The sequence below is a fragment of the Pygocentrus nattereri genome, chromosome 3, assembly GCF_015220715.1.
Source record: "Pygocentrus nattereri isolate fPygNat1 chromosome 3, fPygNat1.pri, whole genome shotgun sequence".
In the NCBI taxonomy this organism is placed as follows: Eukaryota; Metazoa; Chordata; class Actinopteri; order Characiformes; family Serrasalmidae; genus Pygocentrus; species Pygocentrus nattereri.
In genome coordinates this window covers 21,270,865-21,292,447 of record NC_051213.1, presented here as the reverse complement: position 1 = coordinate 21,292,447, position 21,583 = coordinate 21,270,865, and the positions used below count along the sequence as shown (strand labels likewise).

The following is a 21,583-nucleotide window of genomic DNA, read 5'->3' as shown; positions in this document are numbered from 1 at the left end:
TTTGCCCATTCTTCCTTGCAAAACAGCTCGAGCTCAGTGAAGTTGGATGGAGAGCGTTTGTGAACAGCAGTTTTCAGCTCTTTCCACAGATTCTCGATTGGATTCAGGTCTGGACTTTGACTTGGCCATTCTAACACCTGGATACGTTTATTTGTGAACCATTCCATTGTAGATGTTGCTTTATGTTTTGGATCATTGTCTTGTTGGAAGATAAATCTCCGTCCCAGTCTCAGGTCTTTTGCAGACTCCAACAGGTTTTCTTCCAGAATGGTCCTGTATTTGGCTCCATCCATCTTCCCATCAATATTAACCATCTTCCCTGTCCCTGCTGAAGAAAAGCAGGCCCAAACCATGATGCTGCCACCACCATGTTTGACAGTGGGGATGGTGTGTTCAGGGTGATGAGCTGTATTGCTTTTACGCCAAACATAAGTTCGATTTTGGTTTCATCTGACCAGAGCACCTTCTTCCACATGTTTGGTGTGTCTCCCAGGTGGCTTGTGGCAAACATTAAATGAGACTTTTTATGGATATCTTTGAGAAATGGCTTTTTCTTGCCACTCTTCCATAAAGCCCAGATTTGTGCAGTGTACCACTGATCGTTGTCCTATGGACAAAGTCTCCCACCTCAGCTGTAGATCTCTGCAGTTCATCCAGAGTGATCATGGGCCTCTTGGCTGCATCTATGATCAGTCTTCTCCTTGTTTGAGCTGAAAGTTTAGAGGGACGGCCGGGTCTTGGTAGATTTGCAGTGGTCTGATGCTCCTTCCATTTCAATATGATCGCTTGCACAGTGCTCCTTGAGATGTTTAAAGCTTGGGAAATCTTTTTCTATCCAAATCCGGCTTTAAACCTCTCCACAACAGTATCTCGGACCTGCCTGGTGTGTTCCTTGGTCTTCATGATGCTCTCTGCGCTTTAAACAGAACTCTGAGACTATCACAGAGCAGGTGCATTTATACGGAGACTTGATTACACACAGGTGGATTCTATTTATCATCATCAGTCATTTAGGTCAACATTGGATCATTCAGAGATCCTCACTGAACTTCTGGAGTGAGTTTGCTGCACTGAAAGTAAAGGGGCCGAATAATATTGCACGCCCCACTTTTCAGTTTTTTATTTCTAAAAAAAGTTTAAAATATCCAATAAATTTCGTTCCACTTCACAATTGTGTCCCACTTGTTGTTGATTCTTCACAAAAAATTACAATTTCATATCTTTATGTTTGAAGCCTGAAATGTGGCAAAAGGTTGAAAAGTTCAAGGGGGCTGAATACTTTTGCAACCCACTGTATATACACACACACACACACACACACACATATACATATATACATACACACACATACATACACACACATACACATATATATATATATATATATATATATATATATATATATATATATATATATATATATATATATATATATATATATACACACACATACATATATGTAGATTTTGTGGACAATAATTCAAACTCAATATTAGCACTTGGCGCAGCCACAAACTCTAAAAGGGAACAGTAATTTATGTCTCACTATCTATACTAACAATCTCATTGCTCCTGTTTACGCTATACTTTGACAGATGTCTGCTAATAAGGCTGTCTGATATCCATGATACACAGAGGCAGATTTTCTGGTGAGTGGAAACATATATATGATTATGATTCCTGTTAGAAATCCATTTGACTATTGCCAAAAGACCAAGACAATCAAAGTAAAGACTAAAGGCAACTGGCTTCAACAACTTTGACACAGTCTTATTAACAAAGAAACAAGTAAAAACAAACTCACCTCATCCATTACCATCATTTGGACTTTGCCAACTTTGGCCACACCTTTCTTTATAAGGTCCACGATTCTGCCTGGGGTGGCTATCACAACATGCACTAAGGAAAAGTAAAGAATAATTCAAAGATGTGATGGTACACCATGACAAAACTAGAGTAGGTAAAATGCAGTTATCTGAATTTCTACAAATTGTACTTACCCGTGTCATCCAGGCGCATGATATCATCTTTCAGGTTGGTGCCACCAGTGGTAGCCATGACTTTGACTCCACCTAGGTGCTTGCTCATGTTGATACTGATCTGGCTCACCTGTAGAGCCAATTCCCGAGTTGGCACCATTACTATGGCTAGAGAATGTGCAAGAGTGAAAATGTGAGTGAATGTTAAAATTCAGATGACATTTCATGTTCAAAGCAAAATGTTTCTTCAAAAGACAGTGACCTATAAACAAATGCATAGGTATATCACCAAAAGAACAGTTAATACACCTTCATTTTTCAGTAAAATATAATCTAATGAAAAAACAGTAGACAATATGCAATAAGAAAATTCAGAGACATTAAGAGATGGTCATAAACCAAACACTCCCTGTGACAGAGTCAAAGCACAGTCAATAATTACATGCAATCCTGTGTAAAGAAGTCAAATCTTTACACTACCAAATCTGACAATACTGTTGATCATTTTGAGACCAATTTTGTATGCTAAAACTGAACCACCATTTGCAGTGGGGTTATAAGCATAAATAAATACGTACATACGGCACAAATACATAACACAGACAAAAGAGAAAACTGTCACCTCTGAAGCGCCCTCACCTTGAATGTGATCCTTCTTTAAGTCTATCCTCTCTAGGAGAGGAATGAGGTAGGCGCCGCTCTTCCCTGTGCCATTCTTGGCCCGGGCTAGAATGTCTCTCCCTGACAGGGCTATGGGAATGCTCTCCTCCTTCAAATATTCAAATACAAGTGGAATGAGCAAATAACAAAATAAAACCAACAATCAGTTGATCTATTGTAATCCAAAGACGCAAAACATAATGCAGAGCAACATCTGTGACATCATTACTGTTTTATCATAATCATTTTATTCTGCAAGGGTGAAAATCAGATCAATTTTAATAGTCAATGAGTGAAGTACCTCTGACAGATTTATGGCCTCTAAATTCCATGAATTGAATTGTTGCTAGCTGTGAAATTAACACTTGATATTCAATAATCCAACTAAAGGCTAAAAATGTGAAGTAAAAATGACCAAATTCAATTCAAAGTTGCTCACATGACTACTGACCTTAGAAGCAAGACTTGAAAGTATCTGTCCACCTACCTAAAGCTGATTTTGTTCAGACATCGTTGGCCGAGTAGCAAATTTCACAACACTTGGTTTAATCAGAATAGCCTACCTGGATAGGTGAGGGCTTCTCCCAACCCATTTCAAAGATGCCCATCAACAATTCACGCTTAAGGCAGTAGTCTTCAAACTCATTTCCCTTAGTTGCAGTCACATCCTGGTAAAAAAGAAAACAAAAGAGTTAATATGAAACTTCATCATGAGCTTTCTTGATTGTTTTTGCTTAGGGACAGTGATACCACGTACACCTAGATAAAACGGTGGCTAATATACAGGACACAGTTGTTCAAAAACGAATGAAAGAAGACCACATTAAAGAATTCTTCTAGCACACAGACAATACCACAATGCACTAGTGATGACTTTTTTTTCTAATTATTTTGTTGTGAAGTGAAAGTGCACAGAAAATCCTTTTACATTTTAAAGCAAAATGCTGTTTATTTGCTGAATTTTACCTATGGAGTAAAAAATTAAACAAAGGTCACGGCACTGTATATTTTAGGTGTCATTTATTTCCCCCAGTATGTTAAACTTAGCAAAAACAAAAATTGAGTTTTTTTTTATTTTTTTATTTTAAGTGTGGCTGTCCTAACAGCAGAGTCTCTTGCCGTCTTCAAACGTAGACTGAAGACTCATCTCTTTACACGGCACTTAAATGAGCACTGAATTATAAGCTGCACTTATATATATTTTATTGTATTGCACTGTGTATTGTAGTTTATTGTATTGTATTGTAATTGTATTGCATTGAATGGCACAGAGTTCTGTGTTCAACTCTGTTCCTTTTTCTCTCTGTGTCCGCAGTGACATTTTGTTTCTAGCAGTATCTGAGCTCAGGACTGTCTTTTCTCTAAGCTATTGGTAGCTAGCAAAGATACTTTCTCTAGATTGACAAAGCACTTCTTGTAAGTCGCTCTGGATAAGAGCGTCTGCTAAATGCTGTGAATGTAAATGTAAAATGTATTTTTTAAATTAGTTTTGCAAGTTTCTCTCATTTCCATGAAGTTGCACTGATTTTCGGATCAAGCCATCCCATATCACTTGCTTTCAATGTAAGATACATTGTGCACAGCCATTTTCCCTGCTCTTAGAAAATATATGATGAATCCCATTCTCTTGCTGTCTGAATCCAACCCAGTTGTAAAATAGAAAGGAGCAAATCTGATGTCATTACCCTTCTGAGTATTTAAAACAGCAACTCTGAACAAGCATATGCTTCCCCTCCACCTCATACCATCATCCAGAATCAAAGGTTGCAGAACAGTGAATCGTCCATCTTACCGAGGTTTTCACTCTCAGGTCTTTTGGTGGGAGCTGCAGGCACTTTTTCCAATCATCTCCAAATCTGGAAAAAAGATTCAATATTATCAGGACCACTGACACACAATGTAGGTAAATAACCACCTTGGTTAAAAAGAATACTTGCTCATAAAATATTACTATTATTGTTATTTCCATTTATTTAAAAATGACTAATATTACATCTTCTGAACTATCCTTCTAGCTTACTTGATTCCACCGCTGGTCTGCAGTATGCTGCTTCCTTTAGGGGGAGCACCGAGTGCTTTTCCCGGTTGTGTCAAGCCAGTGACAGATCCTGACTGGAGGCCCATCGGCTTGGGCTGTCCATTCTGTTTGGTCAGTCTCATGACTGAAGCAGGGATCTCTGTTCTTGCAGTAGCCATTGCTATGGGTAAGTATAAAGGTCTGGGGTTTTCTACAGATCTCTTCTAGGCTGCTGTTTTTTTTTCCTTTACGTTCACTGCGTCCGTCAAATTCAGTGCCCTACTGTGTAAACACTTCTATTTTGTACCTGTCTAGCTCGTATGTGCAGACCTCTTGAAAAGAAGAGGGACTAACACATGACAATAGTTTATTAGAAACTCTCCCAAAACAGGAGAAAAATGAATTTATATGAATAAATATAACTTGCTGCCACTGTTAATACACAGAACCAATTAAATTTGTCTTGTGTGAAAGCACAATAATGCCTTAATTACACCTTAAGATTGTTTTTTTATTCTTATTCTGTTTTAAATTGACTTCCAATTTTTCATGTTGTTGTGACTTTCTTTCATAAGTTATATTATCTTCAGTACTGCAATTGGATACTGATGCTTAAGAGCCTTTTACATTTAGAAATGCTACCTTCATGTTATGGTCCTCAAAACATACATAAAAGTCTTGGTATTTCCTTTTCTCTATGAGGAATATCAAACCAAGATGTTTCCACTGAATCAGCACTGCGACACTGAATTTCGATGCAAAGTCAATCCAGAATTAATCCAATTCTTCTTCTTTCCTTTTTTCCCCCAAATAAAGTCCTTTGTCTCCTCTCTTGTTAGTTGACTCCCTGAACACTGCAGTGAGGAAACTCCTGGAAGTCTGCCACCTTCAAAACATGGGATACCATATTAGCTAATATTCAAACAATAATAATAATAATAATAATAATAATCATCAATAAGGGTTAGCAAAAAAAAAAACAAAAAAAACGACAAACAGAAAAAAACAGAACAGTTGGAGATAAAACTTCAGGAATTTGAATGACGCAACGAAAAGATGGATCTTTAAAGATGGACTCCAGTGTCAAATTTCACCTATTAGATGTACTGTCTTTCTGTTTCATTAATCATTCTGTCTTATTAAATTAATGGGGTAAAAGTTGGGTTGTAGATTCACTTGAGATTTCATTTTCCCATCCCTGCTTAAAAACCCCTTAGAACATTGTCTTTCTGTATATCTCCACTCCAAATGTACCTGTTTAGCTCATAAATGCCTCTTGAAAGAAGAGGGGCTAACACGACAACAGTTTAAAAGAAACTCTCCCAACAATACAAGGCAGCCATGACTGACTAGTCTGTGAGAACAGAACTGTGGAATACATAAATAAATAAATAGGTGCTTTTACTGTGTTGGCAGGCTTAAAGTTGCCTATTTCACTACATGAACAGACAAACACTCAGGTCAAACGAGGGGCACTGGCATCTCACCCTTAGTCGAGTACAACTAACATATCCAGTGCACAAACAATATCAGCGTAATAGGGCTATGGATGTGGTTGAAACCACGCATTTCCACACTGTTTAGCACAGTCACTGAAAACCATAAAGCTTACAAAGCCGAAGAAAAATCAAACCAGTAGTGTTACACTGGCTATCAACAAAACAACCAGCTAACGTTAGCTAGGTTAGCTAATCCAACACCACTAGGTCGAGACACGGACCTCACAAAGTCCAAGCTAATGTTATTGTTAAAATTGCTAAAAAAAAGCATCACACCACCGAAAACCGTTACAGACAACGTTAGTCAGAAAAGTTTTGCCCCGTTTAATTGTTGTTATCAGACAATGTAGTTGTGGGGTTACAGCTGACGCTAGCTACGATAAACTCAACTTCATGGCGGTCAAACTAAGACTGCACACCATGTAACGTTAATGATCCATCACCAAACACATCGCATTATTTTCTACAAGCATGATAAACTAGCTAGCTACTTAGTTAACATTAGAAAGCACAAAGCATTAGGTTATAGCCACTATATGTAGCTAGCTAGTTAGCTTAGCTGACTAACTTTAGTTAGTTCGGTCAACTTAGCCAGTTAGCTAACCTAGCTAACAAGCTGGAGACAATGATCAGTGCAGCAGGTTGACGACTCCTCATACTTTACAGCACGTCACGCGCGCAACTTACCTTCAAATTTACAGTTTGAAGGGTTTAAGTCGTCTTCGTTGAATCAACAAACACAAGCCTTTTCTTAATTCTTGAGAAACACTTTGTTGCTGTAGCTTTTTAACTCCGTCCTTTTGTCTCTTCCGCTCTGAATTTAGTAAGTAAATATGGCCGCGCTTCGAAAAGTTCGACACATCGGTGACGCGGTGACTCCGACAGCCAATCAGGCTGCAGGATTTCAAACTCTGAAAGACAGCGCAGCCCTTCACACGCAGCCGCTGCAGCACAGTAACGGAAAAGGCGCTTCGGTTTACCGACCCGATGCCAGCAGATGATGTTTATTTCTCGAGTTTAAACTCTAATTTGAATATCACAGTTTGAAGTCTGAACAATTTCCCATAAGGTTTCTGCCCCCATAAAAGAATAGCTCACAGCTGTATTAAATTAACCCTCATATTGTCCTTGGGGTCAATTTGACCCCATTCAATGTTTATCATTCAAAGTAATTGTAATTGTAATAGTAATTGACTTTTTTTCTTTTGCTTCATATTTCATGACTTTTCCTAATTTGATGGGGACAACTGATAAAGCATAAAATTGTCATGATGATATTTTTTCAATGTGCTGAACACATATTGCAAGCATTGGTCGTCCTCAGGGGTCAATTTGACCCCAAGCTGTTTTAGCTGTTAAAACTTGTCTGTCAGTGTGTGTGACCTAACATGACCACACCTGCAGGTGCAGTTGATACATTTGAGTTAATATATATATTTATATTATATATTATTATCAGATTGACCCCAAGGACCAAATTTGTTATTATATTTGAGGACAATAGGAGGGTTAATGGGGGAAAAGTGGGGTTGTAGATTTACTTGAGATTTCATTTAGCCATCCCTGATTAAAAACCCCTTTGACCATTGTGGTTCTGTTGCTTCCATGATGGTTTGTAAAGTGTTTTGGCTTTTTAATGGGTGGATATTACAATGTAAAGGATCCTAATAACTGTGTGTTGAACTGTGGCAAAACATAAAACACCAATGTTAAATAATAATTTGATTTTTTTTAATGATAAACATTTCTTCCAAGTGGTTGCCTAGCAACATAGAAGTCAAGACTATTCTGTTGAGGGGCTGTTGACACCTTGCATCATCCTGCGTTTTTAGCGAAAGGATCACGTTTGGATTTCACCTGGCTCCATGAAAAGCCAGATGTGCACACCTCCAGGAAGCTTTGTGAGAGGATTGGACCACTGAAACCTCAGAGGAAGTCAGAGATGAATCATATTCACATTATTATAATAACATATTATTAATTTATTGACGTCTTGTGAAATTCTATATTCACAAATGCAAGTTCATTGACAAGAGGCCTGTTTTCAAAGTCTATATCTTGGAATCCAAACACACACATGTGGAGCCAGTGTGCTGATCCAAGGTGTCTGTAATGCCACAGAAGTTCCCACAGCTGCTGTTTCAGCTTCACCCCCTTCAATGCCACAGCTCACGTACTACTTCCAATGTCGTCCACCCGGTCTGGCACTGCCTATTCAGCTCCTCCAACGCTGGCGGTTTCCCCTGACACACTGCCAGGGAGCCCCAACTCTCTGCCCCAACCCTGCTGCTGGCCGCTGCACACATCTTCACTTGTCTCTTCTTCAGAGCCAGCGTTTCTTTCTTGAAGTCATCGTGTATGGCCAAGAGCCAGACCTCAGACCTTTCCAGGATGACAAATAGTCATTTTCTCCCCCGCATGTCACCTTGCCTGCTGGACACAGACTTGATTTGGATGGCTGTTGCCTCCCAGCCGTCAGGCGTGTCAGGTGAGCAGGGATGGTGACGATCACATGTCGATTTGAGCGGAGAGCTGTTCCCCGTCTGTGCTGCACTTGGCCTAATGTCTGTGGTCTTCCTACAGTGGTGTTGACTGCGGGTTGTTCTCTCTAGGGAACTGTGTAACTCGCCTCGGTGTCTCTTCGCTGAGGATGAGTTCCATTCTCTGGCTAGTACACTGAACTGCACGTGCCTCTCAGTCTGTCCGGAGTACTTTCCTGATGGACAGCAGCAAAATGCAGCAAAATTTGAAGATAGTACCATTCAGAACGAAGCAAAGCAATGTAAAGTGAATATTGCCTAGGCATACTCCTGAGACTGGACACATCATTGTAACCTAGAGGAAGAGATTTATGTTTATTTATGAGTACTTGTAAGGGTGAAAAGGATTTTTCAACTGAAAATGCAACATTTGCTGAAAAAGCTTGCATGTATCATAACAATAGCTCGTGACAACGAGTTTTAATACCTACTTTGAGGCCTAAATTCTCAGTTGAGAGATCTGAATAAAGTATATTACAAAGTAACAAGCAGCGCCATCTACTGGACAAAAGAATCAAACGCTTTAATGTTAAAGCAGGTTGTATGACAAGCCTCGAAAACGCAGCCGTTACAACAATGTGCCTACCCTTGGTCATCAGCGCAGCTTCCAGCTGAAATATTTCGATAAGCAGACCGTTCACACCTGTTTGTTTTCCTGTATGATTTTAACTTGGCTCTGGCTGAAGACTATGATAAATCAGCTTTCTAAAGAGCTTAGCGCAGCTTTGTGTGTGACTGAGTCAGAGAAATTTAAATGAGTTCTGTGGTCACTTTAGACTTTTGGTAAGTGTATTTATCAACTTCAGGACTTCCCAAATGTTTCACAGCATAATGATCTGCATATGGTGTAAAGAACTGCACTAGCTTTATCATTTAATGATGAGCATTGCTTAATAATTTGTGGGGAAACTCATTTAACATGGTTGGTTCTCTCTGACTCACTATTTGGGCATCCGTCTGTCAGCTCTCTTTCACAATTGTCTTCTTAAATGTTGCAAACTGTCCTAGAAACTGAACAGATAAAGTGATGTAAAACCTAAAAGGAAATCTTGCTGGACTTTTTAGAGTAATTTCCTGATGGGTTAGTTTCCAAAAAGTCTACAGAAATGTAGAGCACAAAAACAGATCACTGTTAATTTAGTTACTGATTTACTTTAATTTCCAGTCATTCTGAAACTTTTGCCCCTCTGAGTTCTTCAGCTGTATTTTACAGTAGTTCTCAAACCAGGTGCAATGAGCCAATGCAGCAGATTGTCAATGAAATTAGTGCTTTCATTTATAATTATATAATAAATTGGATACGTAATTAAGACTCCTATTGCAAAAAGTTTGTGTTTACCTTCAACCAAAGATGACAGTGTAGTATGGCCTTGTATTCTGAGTAAATGTGAAGATGAAAATGACGTTTTACATACATGCATTTACAGGATAGCAACCAAACTAAGGAGGAGTCTTCCACTACGAACTGGATGTAAAGTGGTCATTGGGATACCTGTGGTAGGAGGGGTGAGTCAGCAACTGAAAAGTCACAGGTTCAAATCACAGGACTGGGCATAGCGAGGCAGCAAAATGACAAATTTCCCTTGTAGGACTGATACACTACAACATAACATACTGTAAAGGACTATACAAAAATGAGCAGATAGTGGCTGCAGAGATTCTATAGTCATTCTAGTGGGAAATTCCAGTAATTTAGATGGATAGATAGATTTTGGTAATATGCTACAAACCTGTAAATGAATTTAGAAATCCAAAACTATAAAAGATAGGTTTGTGATTTAAGTAACCTGTAAGCAGTAAATATATGACTTACAACAGCAGAGAAAAAAAAAACAAAGCAGCAAAAATAAGAGCTTAACAAGAAACACAAGATCAATACAACAACAAAGAGACAGAAAAACAGGTGAAAATCTGGAAAAAAATTTATTTTCCATCTCAGTAATTGACGTTTCTATATTTACATATTCATTTCAGAGTTCATAACTACATGCACAAAAAGCTATTTCACAATCAGTAACTGTTATGGAGGGACTTTCCACACAAATTACTGAAAAAGCATAAATTTTCAGTGAACCTAGAATCAGTGAGAATTCATATCATAATCACATCATTTCATAAATGATGCACCTTCACAGCTGTAACTTTAATAAATATATGAACAGTCAGTGCTTATTGTTATGGTATGATTGATGTATGATTATACACAATGGACTTTCAGATGAAACTACTTTTCTTCTCTCAATGTTAACAACGACTAACAATGTTTTCGAAATACAAACATTTATAAACCATAAATTACAGGCTACAGTGAATAAAAAATATCTTGTAAGATGGGCCTGCCACATCTACTCACACTCCTTATCCACCAAAGCAGAAGGTTATAGTTGGTCATAATCAGCTTATGCCTTTTCCCTCACTGCTCACACTCATATTAGACGCATCTGATTGGTCGCTGTTATGACTGGAGGGCCGTGACTGTGTGACAATGGATGTTGGGGGTAGGCTGTGAGAAACAAGTGGCTCACTTCTTCCAAGACTAGCTGGTAAGAGGATGAATTGTGTGTCAGTGGGATAAGGATGTCTTTGCAAAGCAGTTGGATAGTAAGCAGTATGACCTGACAGAACATTAACAGAAGGCATAAGGGTGTCATAGCGAGGTGTGGGGAAATAGGGAAAAGAATGAACAGACATCCCATAGTCTGCTCTGTTATCTGCTGCCACATCGTGAAATGTCCTTAGTCTCCTTTGTAAGTCATCTTTTTCCTGAGTTTCTGTTGGTGACTGGTTTCCTGATATGCTTTCACCAGACTGACTGTGTGGTGAGTGTATACGTGAAGCTAAAGGAGAGACAGAGGCACTTCGGTGAAGGTTGGGAGTGGCCAGTGGAGAATGGCTCAAACTGTTTGGAGATGGAGCACCTGCATGGGAAAGCGTCAAATGTTTGATTACTTCACAGCAGAAATGTTCAGCTCAAAATATTTACTAACCTTCAAGTATATTTGTGTATTTTTGTTCTTTTGTTTTTATGAAGCTATGTACTTATATATTCTATGGACTGTATTAAATGTAAATCCTGTAATCTACCAACACGGGGGAAGTGGGGATGGGAGTGGGAATGTTCTGTGATTTTATGAAAAGCATACATGCCAACATATATGACAAAATACAATAAATCAATTGTTCCCAAAAAAAGTTGAAAAGAACGACTGGGCGTGAGGGAGGGTGGCTATGTTTGACGAACCGATGGCTGATGAGAATCATGAGAGGCTCTTGCCATCTTTCCCACCTGATGTATACAGCTTATAGATATGGCAATACTGCAAAATTAACTGCATTTTAATCAGGACAATATTTTTTAGCTTCTTCAGTTGAACATAGTCATATGCAAAATTCAGTCAAATTAATTGTATTGTTTATTGTTCATTTTTTGCTAATGTTATATTCACTAAATAAACAATTATTGTGCATTAAAATGTGCAGAAGTGTGTTCTGTGTACAGGATGTGTATTTGTATGATACTATGATAATCAACAAAACATGTAACTTGACCAGGAGCGCCCAAACTGTTGTATACAACTGTAACTGACCATATTGGTAGCTAAAGATAGCTAGTTGGCTGACAATAAATATAACTGTTAATTATCTAAAGTCCAATAATATGTCGACAGGCTTGTGTTTTTATCAAAACAAATCTGTGAGAGTAGTCTAATTGCTTTTGTATGGAGGTATAAACACTGTCCATTTGGCCACATATTGTAGAGGCATGTTTATTTATTTATTTTTAAGTCTAATTTTGTTTATATTTAGTATTTAAGATTAAGATATTGTCAATGAATGTAACTAAGGACCAGACTTATTTTGATTTAAAGATTTATACATTTGAAAGAATGCAAGCTTATAGTGTAAGAAATGGATGTATTCTGGTTTTCTAACTGTGCAATCATTGTTTCTGAACTGATGACTTCAGCATCAAGTTATTGCATTTATCATTTTAGCTGTTACTCTGCAGCCCTAGAGAATAGTATATATGGGACTCAAGTGGGAAGGCTCATGATGTAAGCCTCTGAGAGACTACTAAGGGCTACTAGAGTATGCATTGTAGTCAGAACGACCAGCTGATTGTGTCAGGGCTACTCTATCTACATATGACTCGTGTCTTTTCTGTAGGGTACATGTTTGAAATAGGAATCAGAGTTGTTTGTGGAAGGGCTGTGTCTGACTGATAGAGGAACTATCAACATAAGTAAATGAAGTAGGTAGTGATATCACAGTTCTGGAAATGGTTTTTGAGTAAAAGAGAAATGAATGGTGGTACAATTTCGGTTCCTATTCCCAATGACATTATATTATGTCTTTAACTGTGTGATTTGAAGCTTTATAAATAAGCACATGTAAACATGAGTATAAGCATACATCTTACCGTTAAAACTGTGCTGAGTTTTCAGAGTGTGGCCCCGAGTAGTCTTCCCACGCAGCACATCAGAAACCTGATCAAAAAAATCTGAAGTTAACCAAAAAAAAATAAAACAAAAACAAACACAAAAAACACTAAAATGATCTAGTTTGTGTTAATTGTATTTTGTAGAAGAATTATACAAAAAAATACCAAACTACATGGACCAACATGCTTGTAACAGCTGGTATTCACCACTAATGGGCAGTATTTCCATCCTACTTAGCTGATGGAAAATACATTTCTGTGGTTTACTTTCTTCAGTTTTCATTAGAAAAGTAGGTACTGATAAAAGAAAGCAGAAGCAATCTAAATTAAGCAAGTGAAGTAATTTACATGTCATATTCTTCGTCAGAAGGCTCTAACATTAAAGATGTATAACCTTTCTTGTGAAGGTCTTCTTTTCATTGTAATCCAGCCTCACTTTCTTACCTTCTTGTTTTTGGCCACCATGACAGCAGTGTCATTGTGGTAGTTCTTTAAACTGCTGTCAGCACCATTCTTCAGAAGTACTCTGACAGCCTCTACCTCACCACGGCCACAGGCACTGTGGAGTGCTGTGTTACCACTGTATGACTGTGCATTCACATTACAGCCATTCTGAGAAGGGGAAAGAGGAAATGTTCTGTTGTTAAAAGCTGTAGATATAGGCTGCCTATACAGAGATAAACAGCACTTCAAAGATTTAAAATACAGATGAACTTAAATTCATTTAAACGTAATTTGAAGTAGTACTGCAGTCAAATGTTGCTGTACTTGTAATTTGTAACTTGTTGCCACAATGAAGAAACCAAAAGGAAAAATGCAACATACAATATATTTTCACTGTCAAAATAAAACCTCATCAATCATTTTTTCCCTCTTTTTATGTGTTTTATATAATTTGAAAACACCAGTTACATTTACATTTTAGGCATATAGACCAGTAAAAATAGTCATATATTAAATGGAATAAAATCACATTGCATTAATTTACATTAGAAATTAATGAATCATTTTGGAGATGCATTATTTTGTTCCTACAGTGATGTATTCAAAAAAAATATCTCCATCTGAGATCTTAACCTTCCACATCTTATATGATCCAAATAAAAAAGGAAGACACTTTGACTGTAACTTCAGCTAAATTGTGGTAGAAGGCTTGAGTCATAGGATGTTGACTGAAATTCAACTGAAATCACAAGAACACACACCCACCAAAACACCATGGAAAACAGAGGCATAAATATGACCATACCTCAATGAGAAAGTTGACCATCTCCATACAGTTGTTCTCCACAGCATGTATCAGAGGACTGCGGCCACTCTTAATGTCCTGTGCATGGAGGAACGGGAAACAGATCAAACAAAAATAATTTTCTTTTTTTTGGGAAATGACAATGATACAGTACATGGTTTGTGCATTGGGCAGCCTGGCACTTAGATAACAATACTGTTGCAACAAAAAATGTCTCATAACTCACATATCTTGAAACCATTCCTACAAATTGCAGTTACCACAGCACCACAATTACCGCACTGGAGGGCAACATAGATTTTTGTGTGGGGATACAGATAAGATGGGCTTCACTAACCACTGCATTGATGTCAGCGCCACTGTCCAGTAACATTTTGGCCAGCTTTTTATTTCCTTCTTGAACAGCAAGGTGGAGAGGGGTCAAGCCTGAAATTCAGTAGAATGTATTGTAAATAAGCATAATATATTATAAATACTATAAGTAGGCTGTTACAACTAGGCACAAGCTTTTTGAAAGGGAAAAAATCTGGTAAAACACTCAAATCTAATAACCCACTCAATCAAGCTTGAACTTGCTTTCCTGAGTAAAACAAATACACACACACAACCACACCTACATATGTTCACCCACATGGCTCAGCTGTTCAGACCCTCTCTGTGTTTCTAGGGGCTTTCTGTACCTTGAGGTAGGAAAATTAAGATGACTATGGTATGTCACTCAACAGGAAATACCCTGCCTGACCATTTCTCACCCAGCACAACATTAAATATATACAATACTGACATCCAAAGCATAAATAAATAAATGCATAAATAAATAAATGCATGGACACTTTCTGGTGTGAAATGGCAGACTTTGTAGTTCAGTGTGTTTTACACTGACACAACATACTGAGAATATGACAGAGCTTGCCTGATCAGACTGGCAAACGTCTTCTGCGGTCCTTAGACAAAATGAATCTCATTTTACCATTTATAACTTTTACACTATGTCACAGAGCAAGCTACAAAGTCAGCTGTTGTACAATACTTTGCTATTTTACCCCAAAAAAGTGTCATAACAGCCTTATGTCAAACAATGTTTATGACAAATGATGCTTATAATAAGCCTTGTTTACAATTTTACAAATTTTACAAACATTTTACAAATGTTTATGTAGGTTTATATCAGTTATCATGATATGTAGGTGTCCTTTAGCCTTATGTGTTACTGACATTTCCATAGGCCACTGGATGCATTGCAAAACAGAACATGCTGCAGGCCATGTTACTGGCTCACACTATTCACACAGTCATGGTTAAGCACATGAGCTGAGTGTGAAACGGGCCCACCTACCCTTTACAAGCACATGCATCTGCACACACACATAAACACATACACAAGTACTTCTTTTGAACTAGATTGCATTTCTACCTAGATCAGTCTTCTCTAAAAACATTAGATCACAGATCACACTCCTCACCATTAAAGAGATGGCAAAAGATCTTCAATACTATAAGGTTGAACCCATTAAACTCTTAAGTGTGTTGGTCCACATGTCAATTCTCCACTCTCATAACCTACATTAGTTTCATAGTAGTTACAGAATAATTCAGGATAATGTATAGCAAACGATAATACTTATGAGTTATAATGGAATAGTAAGCCTAGCGGAAAATTAACATCTATTTTACAATATAGCATGAAAACAACGTGTCAGGCTAAATTATGTTTCACTGTACTTAAACAAATCACATATATAGCTTTGTTTTGATGCTTTTTTCTGATTCAGTTAAGCTGCATACTCACCCTCATAGTTCCTGCTGTCCAGGAAGGCAGAGGGGCAGCATGGGGAGTGGGCAAGGTGAGCCAGAATTACAGACAGGCACCTGTCCTGACTGTGTTCACAACAAAGATGCAGTGCGTTCTGTCCATTACGGTCCAGTGCTCCAGGGTCAGCTCCACCCTGCAGGAGAGCCTCCACCACAGCAGGTTGGTGAGTGATTACAGCCAAATGTAGAGGAGTCTAAGGACAAGAGATAGAAAAGGGAACATTTTATTTTATCATAGCTGATTAATTTATTTTATTAATCCCTAATCAATTAACCCCTTAAATTGCAAACGTGAGCTGCTGGCAGGTCCAGGTTCCATTTCCCAGTCCCATAACTCAGTCAGTTTGCACTGTTCATGTAATTACTAAATATAAAAGCTTCAGAATGTAATAAGCCTGACAAATTATTGGGGGTTGATCAGTTATTAACTTTAATACATCTTATATAGTAAATGCTATAACCTGTTTAGCAGTTACTGAAACTAACCACTTTTTAAAGTGTAGAGTAAAATGTAATGTGCTAGAAAGAAAACATATTTGTTTCAGATGTACCTCTATTTTGTCGTTGTAAACATTACGTATTAAAACTCAGGAGACACGTAGACTCTGGCTCTTTTGGATAGTAAATAAAATGGCTATATCTACGCTATAGACATTGCCACCCATGGTTACTATCAGTACCACTGTAAGAAAAAAAATCTGAGTCAGTATGTTCCTCTATGCAGCAATTGACATAAAATCAAGACTTTGTTTACATCTCTACCACTGAATTTGGAATTCCCCTTGTTGTATGTTTGTGTCCTCAACTATTGTAAACCCTTTAACAATATTATTATTATTATTATTATTATTATTTAATTTTAATTTTTTTTTCAAAAGATTAAAGTATGACAGAAGATAGAGATTGTGGCACTGAAAACATATACATTAAATAAATAAATAAGCATGTAACTAAACAGGTTTAATTTTCCACAGTAAGTTAAAATCCACATTGATGACACTAAACCACCATAAAAAGGCACATTAACATGCTCAGGTTTGTTTGGCTGTGTAGGGTTATTGGGTTGTAAATATGAATCACATCCTGCTGTATTCCCATCACTGCAAGCTTTCAGTTAGAACCTGTTAAACAGGTTAAAGGTCAATGCCACAGAAAAGTGACAACCAGATAAGACTTTAAAAACACACCAGGTACTCTCTGTTTACTGCACAAATACACACATAACCACATAACACATGTATATGAACTTGCACACAAACCTGTCTGTTAAAGTACAAAGTACAGAAACGTGCACATATACAGGCATTCACTAAAGCATGACCTGAAATGCACATAAGCAGCCTTACACTTATAACCTAATTTATTAACATACATATTTTGTGTTGGCAGGTTAGTTTTTATTTAAGCATAATATGAAGGCTCAATAGATGCATGCTAATTTGCTTCACCATCTCAAGGTGCAAGTCTAATCATACTGGGGCTCTGAATGAGACTAACAAAGTGGAACAGAAGTGTATTATGTATAAAGTTCAGGGCAATGAAGAATGAAAAAGAAAGCATTCTGAACCAACATTAACCTAAAGTGGTAGGAGTAATAAATCTTGATGATTTATAATGATACAAAAACATTTTCATTTCAGTGCTGGCAGGTAAAGGTGGCACTGGACTGGCACACTGTACAAAGGAAAGAGGAGGAGCCAATGTTCCAGTAAGAGCCAAGGGTAAAAAGTACAGAGATACAAAAGCAGAGTGCAGAGAAATTCCTCCAGTGTCACAATGCCTGTGGCGCTCCCTTCCTGTGAAAAAGCTCCAATTTCCCTGAATCCTGTCTGACTCATCACACATCTGCTCTGTTCTGCATATGTGCAAGAACATATGCATGCATTTCCCCATGATTTTATAAACAATGAAATATATACAGCTCAGCAGATCAAAGTCATAACAGATCACAAATAAAAGAAGCTCTGTTCTGATACAGAGCCTTTCTTTATTAGGAAGCTTTTCAAATGTAAACGTGCACGTCTTCTGTGACTCCTGACTATCTACCAGCGCCAATCGAAGCTGAAGGAACTGGCCCAAAAGGCAAACACTAACGCTTTAAAACCAAGATAAGGACATAAAGAGTGTAAAGAAGGGGAGAAAAAGGAAGGGTAGACAGAGGGCAAGTGAGAGTGGGAGAGGAAGAGCCAGGAAGTGATAGTGTGGTGGGAGGAGGGGAGGGAGACACAAGGAAGAGTGGGATTATGGAGGGAAAATCCCTTTCCTCTCCCCTGCAGAGTACTTTTTATAATCACATTCCTGCTTGGAAAGAGAGAAAATGTAACAAATGACTCAATTACTATTTAGAGAAAAATGTACTAAAAGAATACATATTTTTACCATTTACAGAAATACTGAACATAGAACCAATGACAACAAAGAAAACCGGTCATAACCAGAATAAACAGATGGCCTACCTGAATTCAACAGTTATGCAATTATGTCTGTCCTGGCATTCATTTGAATATGCATGTCACCGCTGTCCAGAAAAACAGGTCTATCTCCATTTTTTGGTCAATTTTTATTTTTTGTACTGAATTTAAAAACAGCAACTTCAGACTGAGTGAAAATGTAATGAAGAATGGAACAATGCAAATGTTCAAAAATTACTTAATAAAATCTACTAACATTAAATGCTTTTGGCTTCTCCTGTAAAATTACCATTTTGGAGACACATATTTTTTCTTGTTGTTGTTGTTTGTGAGTTTTTTTTGGTATGGCAACAATACATTGTCTCCTCACGGCAAGTTGACCTGTCGGTCAGTTAGTGTTAAAAAAGAAAATAAACAATAGAGATGTCAAAAAAGTCAATAAAGAAGTATCAAGGTCCAGTAAGGGACAGAGTGCGAGTGAGCAAGAGAGAAAGAGCGAGAGAAAAGGGAAAGTCCCAACTTCTACCCTGAACCACAACAGAAGGTATGTTGAGAAACAGCCCAGAATGCAAGGGGCATCATGTGACTTCTCGGAATGAGGATACTTAAGTTCGTACACACATACACACACACACACTCACACGCACACCCGGCAGCTGCTTTAACAGAGCACCACTTACAACATACGCTCACAATGCTTGCACACTGATGCAGCCCACATTAACAACACTAGTGTGAACACAGCAAACAAAACAATAACTGCAGAGAAACAAACCAGAAAAGCACAGAAAGAACACATGCACTCAGAGTGCAACCGGCCAGCACTTACCTTATAATCTCACACACAAAAAGCATCAACTCCCAATACAACAGAGATTTTCAAGTAAAGCTGTAGTTCTCTTGATGAAGCTGTGGTAGTTGTATTCCTAAAATCAGCACCCAGTAAACACAGGCAGTTTTCTAAATGTCAGTGTGAGCGGTGGTCACAATAGAACTGTGGGCGTAAGATGGTGTAAAAGAAGGAAGAGTAGCACAGTAATACAGAGACAATGCTAGCAGTAGTAACACTTTCTTAAATCCACCAGTCAGCTGAGAAGACACCAACATATGTGCAGCTTTATACTGGCCCCAGCAATTACTTGTACTCAGTGATCTAGACCGGGAGTCTTACTGTACAATGCAAATTTTAAATGTTAAATGCATTAAGTATATAAAGTTTTTGGTAACACTTTCTATGAATGTCAGGTTTGTAAGAATCTATAAACACATTCATAACATGTTATAATGCATTCACAAGGCATCATAAATGCAGTTAAAAATATTTATAAAAAAAGGATTGCACATTATAATCATGAATATTATGCACTATGAATTGTTAACATAATGCATTATAAGTACTGTTCATAACAAATTATCAGAGCTCATAAGTTGGATTTGTCTGCTAAGTGAAGTGTACTGTAGTAAAGCCTCCTCCAGTGTTAATAGTGAGGCTTCAAGTTGAGGTATTTACTGAAGAACTTACTGAAACACTAAAATATACACAATAAAGCACATTTCAGGTTTCAGATGTCAGAGTTTAGCCATCAGTGTTTTGCCCAACGTGGGAAAGTCAATGTACACCACCGTTAGCCTGGCACTAACTTAACACTGCATATCCAATAGCACAACAGCAGAAATGAGCATTACTGTACTGTAGTGTAGTGTTAAAGAGTGAAGGTTTCTAGTGCTTGATGTTAGAACCAGTGACACTATCTTGCCTCTCTCTCACCAGGCCTTCACTCCACAGTGACTTCACGCTCAGTGTGATGTTAGAGGGGGTTCAGTGGAGGGGCTGATGGATATTTGGTTTGCTTTAATGTAATGTAACATTTAAAGTGAGAGTTCTGGGTAAGAAAAGCACACTGTAGCAGTAATTCTAGGATGGACAGTCAGTTTGGATCATCTGAATATTCAGGACTGAAACCCCAAAGATGCAGCTCTAACAGCACCAGTGCTGAGAAATAAAATACTGAAAATCTTTACTTTACACTCTATAAGCTGGGACTGACTTCATTGGCACTGACAGTATAATATGTTATTAACACTACTTATAATGCATTATATTAACAATTCATAATGTATAATAAACGTGGCTATTAAGTGTAATTCAGTGTAATTTATTTTTATAAATATTTATAACCATGCTATAAATCTGTTTATAGATGCTTACAAACATGACATTCATAGAAAGTGTTACCAAGTTTTTTTAAAATAGAACATTTATCGAAAGGGGAATTCCATCCACTGATTTTTCAAAAATTCTGCATACTTCAGCCTGTGTGACGTAAACAAAGTCATTCAGAGTGGTTAGATGTGAAAAAGGTGCATTGTAGAAAAATGACCCAAATGTCTTTACAGTGGTCCTGAGAGGAACTAGGAGTCGTGATGTCTACAATGTAAATACAGTATATGTACTATCTAAAGCCACCTGTGAATACTTGCCTTCTGAGTTTCATATGCAATACTGATGATGGTAAAATAAAGGTAAATCTGTAAAAAAAAAAAGTTTTATCTTACAAGGCCCTGCATGTATCTCTCTGCCATGATTTGGATGGAAACAGAGTTTAACATGCATGTTACGTCAAAAATGATATAACTATTATAAAGTAATGTCTCAGGCATCAACCAACATATTAATAATCAATTTATGTAATAACTTTTGTTTTTTTGTAAACTTCTAGAGATGTTAAAATCAGACCTCTGGTTTGCACTGACAGTAAAGAATTCTCTTTCATTTAATATTGATTAGCTAAACCAGGTGTTCTGGGGAAATAAACATGATTGTCACAACCTTGTTACGTCATTTCTTCTGGTTTTTGTTATTTTTTTAAACCTTAAAAAATGTTTCCCCCCTCTTTATTTTCATCTTGTGAATATTTTGTGAAAAATGGAACAATGGAAATGGTTCAAAATAATACAAAATAATCCATATCCTC

At 37.6% G+C, this 21,583-nt stretch overlaps 2 protein-coding genes across 3 annotated transcripts in view; both read right to left on the bottom strand.

Moving 5' to 3' along the window:
• The window catches only part of ddx61 (DEAD (Asp-Glu-Ala-Asp) box helicase 61), a 13,476-nt gene extending 6,477 nt beyond the window's left edge, over positions 1 to 6,999 (bottom strand). The window contains exons 1-7 of the mRNA XM_017700331.2: positions 6,843 to 6,999; positions 4,660 to 5,542; positions 4,432 to 4,495; positions 3,203 to 3,307; positions 2,619 to 2,748; positions 2,001 to 2,147; positions 1,805 to 1,899 (exon numbers count right to left, since the gene is read on the bottom strand). Coding sequence (XP_017555820.1) covers positions 1,805 to 1,899; positions 2,001 to 2,147; positions 2,619 to 2,748; positions 3,203 to 3,307; positions 4,432 to 4,495; positions 4,660 to 4,835 — 717 coding nt within the window. The 5' untranslated portion in view covers positions 4,836 to 5,542; positions 6,843 to 6,999. The remainder of the gene's footprint in view (positions 1 to 1,804; positions 1,900 to 2,000; positions 2,148 to 2,618; positions 2,749 to 3,202; positions 3,308 to 4,431; positions 4,496 to 4,659; positions 5,543 to 6,842) is intronic.
• Positions 7,000 to 10,599: 3,600 nt separating this feature from the next.
• Positions 10,600 to 21,583, bottom strand: part of bcl3 (BCL3 transcription coactivator) — a 34,711-nt gene continuing 23,727 nt past the window's right edge. For both annotated transcript variants that reach the window (XM_037536317.1, XM_037536319.1), the window contains 6 exons: positions 16,175 to 16,391; positions 14,723 to 14,811; positions 14,386 to 14,463; positions 13,581 to 13,748; positions 13,116 to 13,182; positions 10,600 to 11,613 (listed from right to left, as the gene is read on the bottom strand). In XM_037536317.1, the coding sequence (XP_037392214.1) occupies positions 11,090 to 11,613; positions 13,116 to 13,182; positions 13,581 to 13,748; positions 14,386 to 14,463; positions 14,723 to 14,811; positions 16,175 to 16,391 (1,143 nt within the window). In that variant the 3' untranslated portion in view covers positions 10,600 to 11,089. The remainder of the gene's footprint in view (positions 11,614 to 13,115; positions 13,183 to 13,580; positions 13,749 to 14,385; positions 14,464 to 14,722; positions 14,812 to 16,174; positions 16,392 to 21,583) is intronic.